Source organism: Peromyscus maniculatus, chromosome 8, assembly GCF_049852395.1.
Source record: "Peromyscus maniculatus bairdii isolate BWxNUB_F1_BW_parent chromosome 8, HU_Pman_BW_mat_3.1, whole genome shotgun sequence".
Taxonomy (NCBI): domain Eukaryota; kingdom Metazoa; phylum Chordata; class Mammalia; order Rodentia; family Cricetidae; genus Peromyscus; species Peromyscus maniculatus.
Window position 1 is genome coordinate 36,360,657 of NC_134859.1, and position 13,447 is coordinate 36,374,103.

Consider the following 13,447-nt stretch of genomic DNA (forward strand, 5'->3'; position numbering starts at 1 on the left):
CCACAGGTGAGAAAAAGCGGAGAGCAGGCACGTCCGAGTTCTCCTTCTGGGTCAGACGCCACGGAGTGTGAACTGGAAAAGCGCCATCTAGGAATTCTCATCTGGGCAGAAGTCCCTTTTTGTCCAAGCTTCGTCTGCACGGGCCAGGAGGTAGCCAGCCCGTTACAGTGCCTGACTTCTGGGGTCACTTACCAGCGGGGGCTGAGGCTGGGGGAGCTGCCCTGCTCCCGAGGCCGGTGGATAGTGCATGAGCAGATTGAAGGCAGAGTAGACGGTCTCTTTGTACATGCCGCTGGCACACTCCGGGGCCTTCAGGCCTGGAAAAACCACAGCTGGGTCAGACACCAGCCCAGCCAGCTGCTCCTAAGGGCTGAAAGCTGTCTGATCAAGAGAAAAACAAAAAAAAACTGCCAAGGGGTCCCCTTCAGGTTCGTGACTTGACCGGCGAACGGGTGAGAAGATCCGCAATGCCAAGTTTTGGGGGAAAGATCCAGAGTCCAGACCTCCACTTAGCGGCCGGGACTTGACTCCTCACCCCGCCCTCCCGCCTGGGAACCTTAGCCAAGGCTTGCTCCCCAAGGCAAAGGATTAGTCAGTCACCTGGGCTGGAGGGGAGGCGGAGATGGCGGGGGTCTGTTTACTCCTATAAAGGTCAGGGCACCGGAAGTGACTCTAGCTCAGCGGCGCCCGGGAAACCCGCCCCCCACTCCCCCACCCCGGGTTCTAGCGCCTTGCCGAGCGGCGCAGAACTCACCGTCCTCTAGGGACTCTGGAAGTTTGTCCGGGAAAAGTCTCTGCGAAGTGTGCTCTCGTCCGAGGGCCTGCAGAGCGAAGGAGAGGGGTCGTGAGGGGCGGAGGAGACACAAGGGGATCCCGGGATGGAACCCACGAGGGCCGCGGGCGCGGGTCCGCACGATCCCAACCCGGGACGAGGCCCTCCGGGGAGGAGCGGGCCGGGCTCACCTCGGGCGCTCCCTCGGCCTCTCCATGCACCCGGACTCCGGAACCCGGGACCCCGGCGCTCGCGGCCGCGCCCTCGGACTCATTCACCAGTGAGGACTTGAGCTCGGCCAGGTCCCGCTCGGGGCCCGCGGCGCTGTCGCGGCTCTTGTCGTCCTGTTCCTCGCCTTCGTCTTGGAAGGCCAGCAGCTCGTCGGGCGCGCCGAGGTCGTCGCCTGCACCCGCACCGCCCCCGCCCGAGTCCAGCTGCGGCATGGTGCGCTGCGCCCGCCGGGGCGCCGGGTGCGGGGCGCGGAGGCGGCCCGGGAGGCGGCGAGCCCAGGGTGCGGAGCTCCGAGCCCGGAGCGCGGCGGGCGGAGCGCGCGCTGACTCCGCCTGAGCGGCCAGTGGGCGCGGGGCACAGCGGCTTCGGGAGCTGGCGGGTCGGAACATCAAAGGCGCCGCGGGCAGAGAGCCGGGGGCGGGGCGGGCGCCGGGGCGGGGCCCGGGTGGGAGGGGCTAACGCGCCAGGCCCCGCCCCTCCTCTCCCTGGAGAGACCCGGACGGGCCTACTGGGCATAGTCTTAAAGGGCTCGCTCTCCTCGAGCTATTCCCAGCCTGGAATCCATCGCGTAACTATAGGACTCCGCTTCCTTACCTACAAGATAGTCACAACTTGCGCCCGAGTTTCTCCTCCAGCTGCGGAGAATACTTTTTTTTTTTTTTAGACCCATGGGATATGTAGGTGGCTTGGAACCCTGGTGTGAAACAGCGTCCTGTGCTTGATCTGGAGGCTTCCTAGGGGTCTGGGCTGCTGCAGGTTGGACACACACACACACACACACACACACACACACACACCTGCCTCTTTCACTGCTCCGATCAGGGACCTTATTCCAGACCTCCCACCAACATAGGCACAAGCATTCGCGCCTCACGTTTATTGAGCGCCTGTTGCACGCGCAACTCAAACACTGAAAATATATGACATGTGGCGGCTCCGAGACTCAGAGGATGAGGAAGGACCATGGCCACGCACGCGGGTTCTCCAGCCACTCACCAGCCCGCCAAGACTTTCCCAACTTAAGGTCGACGCCTAGAACCTGCTGCCCAGGAACTAAGATTTCCAGCGGCCACGTGGGCCACGCGATTCGGTCTCGGGCTCTTCAGGCAGCAACTCAATCCGAGAAGTTGCATCCCGGAGCCCATTGACCCTAGGACTAGTTAGGGCCGCGTCTTCAGTGGCATCTCCTTGGCACCCAGGGCCGTATCCACGCGGACCTCCAGGACACGGGTGGCCTTGGCCGGCCACTGCTTCTGCAAGACACTAGGCCCTTCGGAAAGCGATGCAGTAAACTGAAGGCGCACACACCTTCGCCCCAAGCACGTCTCGGTTTGGGAGTCAGTGTGGACCCTTCCACCTCTTGCGAGAGCAGTTGGAACAGAGGGCAATTTGTGGAGGAGGACACTAGCTGCCTCTCCGGCTCCGGGCCCCACAGGACCCCTGGCAGCGGCGCAAAGCCGGCCGGAAGACAGCCGCACCGCCCCTCCCGGTCCAGGCCCAGCCTGCCTGGCCAAGGATCAAAGAGACAGAGCCTTGCTTCTCGGCGCTCAGATCCTATCAGCGCCCTGCCAGCGGGGCTTCTGGGTCCTCCAGCTCCCGGCCGGGATGCCCATTTTCACCCCTCCCCAGAGCTGGGGGACTTGGCTATTAGTGCTCAGCTTGGCAATAGAGATGCGGTGCAGACCCCGCCCTTGGCGCCTCTCGAGTCTTCCTCCCCCAGGTGCCAGCTTGCTGCTGATTTTGACCCCATCCTCTCTAGATTGAGGGAGGGCAGTGACTCCGATGGAAAGCTACAGGAGAGGACCGGTCCCGAGGCGAGGCCTCCCCGACCTCAGCTTCGAGGGGATGGTTTTGGGGTGAGCTCCTCTCTGAGAAAGTTGCACAGGAATTGAGATTATCTTCAACCCAGGCACTGTGGATCCTCCTGTGTTTATGGGAGACTCCAGTTCTGGCAAAGTCACTTCCGTGCTGGTTGGCAGACCGTGATGTCCCAACTGACACAGGCCATTGGGGGTCAAATTTCTCTCTATCCACGAAGAAAAGTCTGGGAAGGGGTGGTGTGATCCCCGCCCCCACCCCCGGTAATTTTTTTTTTCTAGCTTGGTATTGCCCTTTTATCAAAGAGCAAGGCCTTTCCACTTTATTGGCGCACTAGCCTATCCCGAAATGGTAGTGAAAAGGGATTTTTTTTATATGCCCTTATTTGGCAAAAGAAAATATACTTTTTTCTGATTTCTTCGCCCTCTCACCCTCAAGTGTCTTTGGACAACTTATAGAGCTGTGAAATCCCCCAATCCTGGGAACCACTGCCCTGAGGGATCCTGGCTCCCAGCCTCACCCCATCGCTCTGAGCAGTGAGGGGGAGGTGAGAAAGGAGACCAGGAGCTTGAGGGGGGGGGGGGAAGGGGGGGGGAGAGGGGGGGCCTGGGGTAGAAGGGCTGAGCTCGCATCCGCATCTGAGTTCGGTCTAAAGGCTTGCTGAGGAGCGGCTACTGTGCACTCACACAAGATGGTGGGCGGGAGAGCAGGCACAGTGGGATCAGAGGCCTGGAGCAGTCTGGATGGCTGGGGGGTGGGTGAGGCGGGGGCGGTGGAATTCATTAGGGTGTGGAAAGCCCCAGGGTTTGGAGAGTTAACCCGGAGAGCTAACCCAGCCTGGGCTACACAGTGAGGTTCTGTCTGAAGAAAATAAATGAATGAACGAACGAATAAACAAACAAATAAATAAGTAAATAAATGGGCAGGTATCCCCCGCAGGAGCCCCTTGCCCAGAAAGCATGAATTCCTGACGGATGGCTTCATATACCAGTGATTACAGTGTGCCGACCTCCTTAGGAGCTAGCTGCACACATATCACCTCATTTAATCATTACTGAACCCTGTGACACGGGGACAATTGTCCCCATTTTACTAATGAGGAAACTCAAGCTCAGAGAGGTTGTGTGAGTCACCCAAGGTGTCACAGCTTCCAAATGAGGGTGCTGAGCTCAGCTTCCAGCTCCTGGTGGTCAGACTCCAGAACCTAACTGACTTCCACACTTAGATCCCAGACAGATCTCAGAGGAACATTATTTTTTTCCCCTCAAGACAAGGTTTCTCTGTGTAGCCCTGGCTGTCCTAGAACATCTGTTGTAGACCAGGCTGGCCTCGAACTCACAGAGATCTGCCTGTCTCTGCCATCGGAGTGCTGGGAAGGAACTTCTTATTTATTGTACAGCATTGGCAAACGAAATGCCGAGGAACCAGCTATGGCTAATAGAAGATCCTGATTTTGAGGATGATCCTTGTTTCGTGGAAAGGCTGTGGAGGGGACTAGAGGCTAGGGGTGAGGCTTGGTTGGTAGAATGCTTGCCGAGCATGTGTGAAGCACTGGGTTTGATCCCACATAAACTGAGGGTGGTGGCTCATGCTTACAATTCTAGAACTCAGTAGATATGTGTAGGGAGATCAGAAGTTCATGGTCATCCTGGACCCACTACATAGGACCCTGTCCCAAAGGGGTGAGGGGATCTCTCAAAATGTGTCTCAGCGGCCAAGCCCTTTGGTGGCTACTCCCCTGGAAGTTCCCAGAGAGTTGGAGGACCAGACTAGCTGTGGGGGAGATCCAAATTTTCTGTGGCCGAGCCACAAGTGGTAAGAGTAAACCAGACTTCATCGGTATGTAAATGAGCCAGGTGAACTTGACGGGCCGCAGAGGCAGAAGTCAAAGGACCCCTCTGGAGTTCCTACCCTGGGGGACCTGGGTGTTGATCTGGGCCTGCCCCTCCTTCACGCTAGTGTGAGGCTGGGTGAATCACTGTCTCCTAGTAAAGAGTTCCGCACAAAGCCTGGCACATTCCAAGGCTCTAATAAATGGGTGCTCGTGAGCTAGATATTTTTCGGAAGTTGTTAGGCTAATTGGCTCTTCATGTAATGCCATGTAAATCATCTGACTGTTCTCATGGCCTGAGCCCACTTAATCATAGCTAAGGCTGAAAATACACATTTCCTCTCCTTTCCTTTCAAGTTCCTTTAACATGAAAGGCCCTCATGAACTCTCTGACCTTTACTAACAGGGAGATCCTTGAAATGTGGCATTTCCAGAAAATGGCTCAAAGGAGCCCCAGATGGATTGAGTAAATTACAGCAGGGAGAGACAGGGAGAGACTCAGGAGCAAGCAGAGGGCAGCCCTCTTCCTGCCTGCCAGCCCACTTGCCAACCTGTTGGGACTTGCCAGGAGCCGCCTGCATGGTGGTTGCAGGCTCCGGGCAGGACTGTTCCCCATGGGCAAACTTCACTCGGGCCAGAGCTGGACACACAGTCCCTGAGGCACTGTGGTCTGTTCCTAGAAACTCTCTGGACGATAGGTAGTCTCTTTCTGTGTGTAAGGGGGGATGTGTATGTTTAGGGGGAATGTGTGTGTGTCAGGGTGTGTAAGAAGGGATGTGTATGTAAGGGTGTGTGTGTAAGGGTATGTGTGTGTAAGGGTGTGCGTGTAAAGTTATGTGTGTGAGGGTGTGTGTAAGGGTGTGTGTGTAAAGGGGGATTGTATGGCCACACAACAGCAATGATACAGTGGCACGAGGCAGCTGCCTAGAATGGAGCGGGAAGTGGTAGGGAGCCATTTTTTCCTTCATAGAGAAGGATGAGGGCCTGGGATGTAGCCGGGTTAGTAGAGTGGTTGCCAAACATGCTTCAGGCTCTGGCTTTAGTCCGTGGCACCACATAAGCTGAGGATTCCTCGTCAGCCATCCTAGTTTAATTGGTGAGCTCCAGACCCATGAGATATCCTGTCTGGAGGTTAACAGCTCCTGAGAATGACCTCTGAAATTGTCCTCTGGCCTACACACACACACACACACACACACACACACACACACACACACACACACACACACGTTTTTAAAAATATGAGGACTGGTTAAAAGCCTTGGCTGTGCCTGGTGGTGGTGGTATATGCCTTTAATCCCAGCACTCCCAAGGCAGAGAACAGGTGGATCTCTGTGAGTTCGAGGCCAGCCTGGTCTACAGGCACCAAAATTACACAGAGAAACCCTGTCTTGAAAAAAAAGAAAAAAGAAAGAAAGAAATCAGTACCACAGAGGGCCTGTTACCACTATTTCCCACAGGCCAAATCCCATACTGGATTCCTAATAAATGGACTTGGAATTCACTCACCAGAAGGAATGGTCTGGGTTAAGTCTGGGGTGTTTGCCATGTGCATTGTCACCCTAATACTGGATAGGCCCAGGCCTGTGCCAGGATCTCCAATCTACCAGGGGCTTGTGGAGCAAATCCAAGTAATTCCTGTGTGTTCTCTGGGCCCGGAATTATCCAGAAACTGCATGTATCCCTTACATGGTTTCAGGGATGCAATGAGCCTAGAGCTGAAAGTCAAGAAGCATTATAAGAAGGGGGTGCCAAGTGGTGGTAGCACACGCCTTTGATCCCAGCACTTGGGAGGCAGAGTCAGTTCAAGGCCAGCCTGGTCTATAGAGGGAGTTCCAGAATAGCCAAGGCTACACAGAGAAACCCTGTCTTGAAAAACAAAAACAAAAAGAAGGAGATGTGCCTGTAACTTCAAGAGAGAGGTGTACCCACATGGACACTGGTTTGGGCTTCCCAGGCCTCCTGAATGTCTCAGAAGGCAAAAGGCATCATTAGATATTTGTCAGTCTGTCTGTCTGTTTGGTGTGGACAGTACGCTCCTATCTAACCCACACTGCCTTGTAACTTACTATAAATCCCAGGCTGGACAGAAACTTGAATTCTTCCTACTTCAGTTTCCTAAAGGCTGAGATGGTAGGTGTGAACCATCACTCCACCTTAAGATCTTTATTCTTTTTCTTTCTTTCTTTCTTTCTTTCTTTCTTTCTTTCTTTCTTTCTTTCTTTCTTTCTTTCTTTTTTTTTTTTTTTTTTGGCTAGGTACCCAAGAATGACCTTCAGCTCCCACTTTTCTGAATACTGGAGTTACAAACCTCCACCACGTGTATGTGGTGCTTGGAGTGAACTCAGGACTTCATTCTTGGGCAAGCACTGTATCAGACTCTACCAGATTTCCACCAGTCCTAATCAGGGGTTCTATTAAACACCAGACCACGGCAAGTCGGGGAGAAAAGGGTTTATTTGGCTCACATTTCCATATCATAGTTTATCGTTGAAGGAAGTCAGGACAGGAACTAAGCAGGGCAGGATCCTCGAGACGGAGCTGATGCAGAGGCCATGGAAGGAGGCTGCTTACTGGCTTGCTCATTATGTCTTGTTCAGCCTGATTTGTGATAGAACTCTAAGAGCTCCAGCCCAGGGATGGCCCCACCCACAGTGGGCTGAACCCTCCTCTGTCAATCACTAATTATTTACAGTCAGATCTTATGGAGGCATTTTCTCAACTGAGGCTCCCTCCTTGCAGATAAATCTAGCTTGTGTCAAGTTGTCATGAATCACACCACCAGCATACCACCCCAGATCATTATTCTCTCAGTGTTTTTATCAGGAGGGCTCCCATGCTGCAATTTTTTGTCGGTTGGTTTTCTCATTCCACTTTATTTTTGAGGCAAAATCTGTCATTTCTGGTCTTGTACTGTACTCCAGGATGGCTAGCCTTGGAGGGTTTTGGGGGGTGGGCGCGGGGAGTGGTGTTCAAAGCAGGGTTTCTCTGTGTAGCTCTGGCAGTCCTGGAATTCACTGTGTAGACAAGGCTGACTTTGGACTCACAGAGATCCGCCTGCCTCTGCCTCCTGAGTGCTGGGATTAAAGAGTGCACCACCCTATCTTTTTTACATGCGTTCCGAGGATTTAAACTCAGGTCACCAAGCATGCGTGGTAAGCACTTCCATCCACTGAGTTATCTCCGTGGCTCCTGTGGCTTTTGTTTGTTACTTTGCTCCCTTGTTTTTGTTATTATTGTTATTACGTTTATTTATTTATTTAGTGTGAGCCAGGTGCTAGTGTTGGAATGTGGAGACCTGTGCACAAACCACAGAAGTCAGTTCTTTCCTTCCACCATCTGGGTCCTGGGAATTGAATTCATTATTATTATTATTATTATTATTATTTTAAAGATTTATTTATTATGTATACATTGTTTGCCTGCAGGCCAGAAGAGGGCACCAGATCTCATTATAGATGGTTGTGAGCCACCATGTGGTTGCTGGGAATTGAACTCAGGACCTTTGGAAGAGCAGCCAGTGCTCTTAACCGCTGAGCCATCTCTCCAGCCCATATTATTATTATTATTATTGGGGTGTGTGTGCACATGTGTACTATGACACACACTTAGAGGTTAGAGGACAACTCTGTGGAGCTGGTCTTTCTCTTCGCACCTTTTGGGTCTCTAGGGTTGAATTCCAATCACCAGGCACAGGGGATAAGCATCTTTACAGGCTGGACCATCTCACTGACTCCAGCGGACCTTTCATCTGTGCCTTTTGTGGGTTTAAATAGGACCCATGCATAATGCTGTGACTAATACATGCTTTCCACCAGAGGACGCAGCCGTTGCACAAAGGTCCAGCATGGTTTCCAGGCTCCTGGAACACCGGGGTAGCATTTCGGCGTGTTAGTTGGTGTCTCTACAGTGTCTGAGAGGTCTATGTAATTTTTAATTGTTGTTATTGTTTTTGTTTTGTTGTAGATAAGGCTAGCCTTGAACTCACAAAGAGTTCCCGAGTGCTGGGATTAAAGGCGTGCGCCACCACCGCCCGTGGGTCTATGTGTTTTTAAGACCATAGAGGAGCTTTCTTAATCCCCAAAGCCTCCCACCTTTGCAGGTCTGCAGGGTCCTTTTTCCCTTCAGGGCTCCCATGTGCCTCTGCACTGAAGGAGCTCAAGACATCCCAGGCCCTCGGCTTGACCCCTGGGTCTCTCGTCCTCTGGTGCCAGTGTCTTGGCCTCTTGGAGATCAAGAGCTGGATTCTGGTCCGGCATAGTGAATGACACAGGTCTCTGACTCCATTTGCCGAGACTAAAGCAGGGAGGTCTTGAGTTTAAGGCCAGTCTGGGTTATATAAGAAGGCCAGGACAGTTATAGGCTACAGAGCAAGCCCTGTCTCCAAAGGGAAGGAAAAGGAAAGGTTAAAAGGGGCTGGAGATGTAGCTCAGTTGGTGGAATCAACTTTGAGCATGCGCAAAACCTGGGTTTGATCCCCAGCATCGGATAAACTGGGCATGGTGGTGCATGTCTGTAATCTTATTATTTGGGAGATGGAGACAGGAGGATCAGGAGTTCAAGGACCTTCCTGACTACATAGCTTGAGGCCAGCCTGGAACTACATGAGACCCTGTCTCAAAAAAAAAGAGAGAGAGAGAGAGAGAGAGAGAGAGAGAGAGAGAGAGAGAGAGAGAGAGAGAAGAAGAAGAAGAAGAAGAAGAAGAAGAAGAAGAAGAAGAAGAAGAAGAAGAAGAAGAAGAAGAAGAAAAAATGCTGGAGAGATGTCTCAGTGGTTAAGAGAACTTACTGCTCTTGCAGAGGCCCTGAGTTTTATCCTGAGTATTCATATTATTTGGGTAGATCACAAAGGCCTGTAACTGGCCTCTCCAGGCACTTATATGTACACACACACACACACACACACACACACACACACACACACACACGGTGGTACATGCTTTTAATCCCAGCATTTGGGGGGAGGCAGAGGCAGGCAGATCTCTGTGAGTCTGAGGTCAGCCCAGTCTTCAGAGTGAGTTCCAGGACAGCCAGGGATACACAGAGAAATCCTGTCTTGAAAAACCAAAAACCAAACCAAAAAGCAAGCAAACCTCAAAACTAGCTGTTTTTCATCAGAACTCTGACTTGTGTGCATTGTGGGCAAGGCCTTCTGGAGCCTTCTTAAGTGGGGATAAGGAATGATACTTGTCTGTCAGAGTTGCGAAGACGGGGTGAATTCATGCTGGAGACATGTTCCAGGTGCCCTGTTCAGGGCAGGTGTTTGCTGGTGAACTGTGGCCATTGGCAATCGCTATCAGTGTTCCCAGCCAGGCACCAACTCAGCAAGTAGCTGCAGGGCCATGATCGTGGGTGGAGAGTGGGGACCAGGGTAAAAGGGTAGGAAACCTACTTTCGGCTGCTAGCAGAAGCATCCAGAACATTCTGCCTGCTAGAAGCCTCCTCCAGCTAAGAGTCCAATCTCCAGATGTCTGCAGGCAGGAGGAGGCGCTGGCCCTGAGGGTAGAGACAGGACTAATGGAAGGAAATTACTCAAGAGATTTCATCTGGGCCCGAGGAAGTGTACCAACCAGTCAGATCTGGTGGACCATGGCAGCCCAGCTCAGCTGAGTTCTTTGTCCACAGAGTCGTGGGAGAAGAAGCAGGGCTTTGCGGCACACCAGCTGCCCAGGTGTCTTTACACCACAGGTCCCCCCAAGGATGAGGGCAGCCCCCTCTATTTTCAAGGTAGCTCTGCTCTGCCTTGGTCCCATGAGCCAGGGCAGGCGTCTGACCAGGTGTAGGGTAATAGACGCCACATGGGGGCTGGGGACTGCTTTTGGGGTGGGGGGAGTCCTACAATAGATCCATCTCCATGGTGCTTAGGCAACAATGGCATCTTTGGAGAGAGACAGTTTGGTCCGTTGTGGAGTCTGCCAGCTTTGTGCCCCGTACCCTCTCTCCCCCACTAGAGCCAGGAAGAGCAAAGATTGTGAGGCAGACTCTCCCTCGATGACTTCAGTTGGTTCTAAAACCGGGGATGGGAGGGAGAAAGATGGGACTCAGAAGAGGAGGAGAGCCAGGGTCTCAAGTTGGGCTGTGCCATTGACTTTGGGAAAGTCACTCTGGGCTTGTGGAGGTCGTGATCACACTTCCTATCTCTCACAGGGGTTCTTGTGAGGACTGGAGGAGTTACCACAGCTGGTGAGATGGCTTGTGAGGAAAGTGCTTGTCATGCAAGCCTGAGGACCTGAGTTCGATCCCCAGAACCCAACATAAAGGAAGGAGAGAAACAATGTCCTGGTGGCATGAGTGCTGCCCCCTCTTACACACACATACACTCACACTTACACACACACACACTCACAAGCTCACACACACCACACACACAGATACACCACACACACACATTCACACCCACACACCCACACATTCACACCCACACACCACACACACACACCACACACACATACTACACACACACACAGACACACCACACACACACACCACACACACTCACACATACCACACACCACACACACACACACATACCACACACACACCACACACACATACCACACACACACACCACACACACACACACATGCTCACAAACTCACACACACCACACACACAGACACACCACACACACACATTCACACACACACTCACACATACCACACACACACACCACACACACACACATGCTCACAAACTCACACACACCACACACACAGACACACCACACACACACATTCACACACACACCACACACACTCACACACACCACACACACACACACAGACACACCACACACACATCCACACACACACCACACACCACACACACACACCACACACACTCACACACACACATACCACACACACACCACATACACTCACACATACCACACACCACACACACTCATACATACCACACACCACACACACTCATACATACCACACACCACACACACACACACACACACACACACACACACACACACACACCAGCAAGAACAAAGAACAGCAACAACAATAATAAAGGGTTAATGAGTTGGTTTAGCAGGTAAGGTGCCTGCCATCAGCTTAACAACCTGAATTTGATCCCCAGGACCCACGTGGTTAGAGAAGAGAAACGACCCTCCCAAGTGGTTTGATCTTTACTTGTGCACACTCCAAAAAAAAAAAAAGTAATAAAAAATGAATAAACGAATAATTTTATTTATTTGTTTGTTTGTTTGTTTGTTTGTTCGTTTTTCAAGACAGGGTTTCTCAGTGTAGCCTGGCTGTCCTGGAACTCACTCTGTAGACCAGACTGGCCTCAAACTCACAGAGATTTATCTGTCTCTGTCTCTCAGTGCTGAGATTATGGGCATGTGCCACCACTGCCCAGCCTGCAAATAAAATGTTTAAAGAGTTCTTGTTTTAAAGAGTTCTTGTTTTTAGCATAGTCCCTTATTAACTAAATAGATAAAAATTAATTGGACAGCTCAGCCCTACCTAGGACTTACACCAGTTATCTTGTTTAGTTTTCACAACAGCCGGAAGGTGGAAGGACCATTTTTAGAAAAACTGAATCCAAGAAGATCACAATCATGTGCCTTGCCCAAGGTCAAGCAGTGGGAGAAAGCACTGAGGCCTGAAGCCTTAGTTGGCTCTGCTCTGAGGCTGGCAGCTTCTCAAAGGAGAGGAGGTGTCCCCCTAAATGGGTGACACTATGCCAGCCAGCCCCTTGGCCTGGAGAACTTACTGGTTGGAGACTGGATTACAAATTGTAGTCCCGCTGAGCAATCTCCCCCATGGGGACCAGGAAACAGAGGGTTTCTGGGCTGGACAGTCCAGAGGAGGGACGGGCTGTATGTCCCTTGGAGGTGATCCTGCAGAGGGAGCTGGGTTACCATAAACTATCTGGAGGGCCAGGGCCTGAGATCCGGAAACCCTGGCCCCCGGCTTAGTGTCTTTGAGCACCAGGTTGGGACAGCTCGTATCATTTTGAATCCCTTCACCGGCAGAGAATGGATGCCCAGCATAGAGTAGCTGGGCCCAAGGGTGTCTCCAGACACGTGACCAGCTCTTCGCTGCTCACCAATGTCTTCCTGTCGTCTCCTGTGCACTGCAACCCCGAGCAACTCAGTCCATTTCACAGCCGAGGAAACTGTGGCTCAGAGCAAGGAAATGAGTCACTCAAGGTCACACAGCTCAGCCCTGGTCTTCGGGCTCCAACTTCATTCTAGCCCTGAGACCCAAAGACATCTCCCTTTCCTAATGTGAGAATGCTAGAGGGTAACAAGAACCCCGAGGATGAAGGCCCCCAAATCTCCTTCAACACACAGGTGTTTCTCCAGATGTTCTGAGGAGAGTGATGAATCGGCCCCTGAATGCCAGAGCCACAGCCCTTAGGTTTTCTAGTGGGACAGGGTGTCTCAGGGGTCCCATGGCTACTTACTCACCAGACCAGCTCCCCGGAGCTTCTCCCAGACGCAAGGGATACGGGTTGGACACGTCCAAGCCATTGTCCCAAAAAGTGGTCAACCAAGCTCTGCCTCAGAGAGGGGAACGTACTGTATTCCTGGAGTTTGGGGTTCCCTGGGGTCCCCTGCCCTGTGCCTCAGTCCCTGGGTGGATCTGTCTGGGAGCTGGGTGGTGGCTGGGTCCTCAGAGTGCCATTGGCTCCCACGGCGAAAGTACGTCCTTTACCTGGGGTCACTGGTGGCCTCCGCTGACGCTGCGTTTTTCCTCGGCGTCGTCACTGGGCTGAGCTTTTGCTCGCTGCTCTGTTATTAGTCCAGAGGGATTTCCCTCAGGGTCAAGCTT

At 52.5% G+C, this 13,447-nt stretch overlaps 1 protein-coding gene across 10 annotated transcripts in view; it reads right to left on the reverse strand.

The window, feature by feature from the left end:
* The window catches only part of Tcf7 (transcription factor 7), a 35,932-nt gene extending 34,574 nt beyond the window's left edge, over positions 1–1,358 (reverse strand). For 4 of the 10 annotated variants that reach the window (XM_042283983.2, XM_016009611.3, XM_076578317.1 and 1 more), the window contains exons 1-3: positions 964–1,358; positions 755–821; positions 193–317 (exon numbers count right to left, since the gene is read on the reverse strand). In XM_042283983.2, the coding sequence (XP_042139917.1) occupies positions 193–317; positions 755–821; positions 964–1,215 (444 nt within the window). In that variant the 5' untranslated portion in view covers positions 1,216–1,358. The remainder of the gene's footprint in view (positions 1–192; positions 318–754; positions 822–963) is intronic. The other 6 variants (XM_016009612.3, XM_006991327.4, XM_042283984.2 and 3 more) reach the window with 4 other exon arrangements.
* Positions 1,359–13,447: the final 12,089 nt, after the last annotated feature.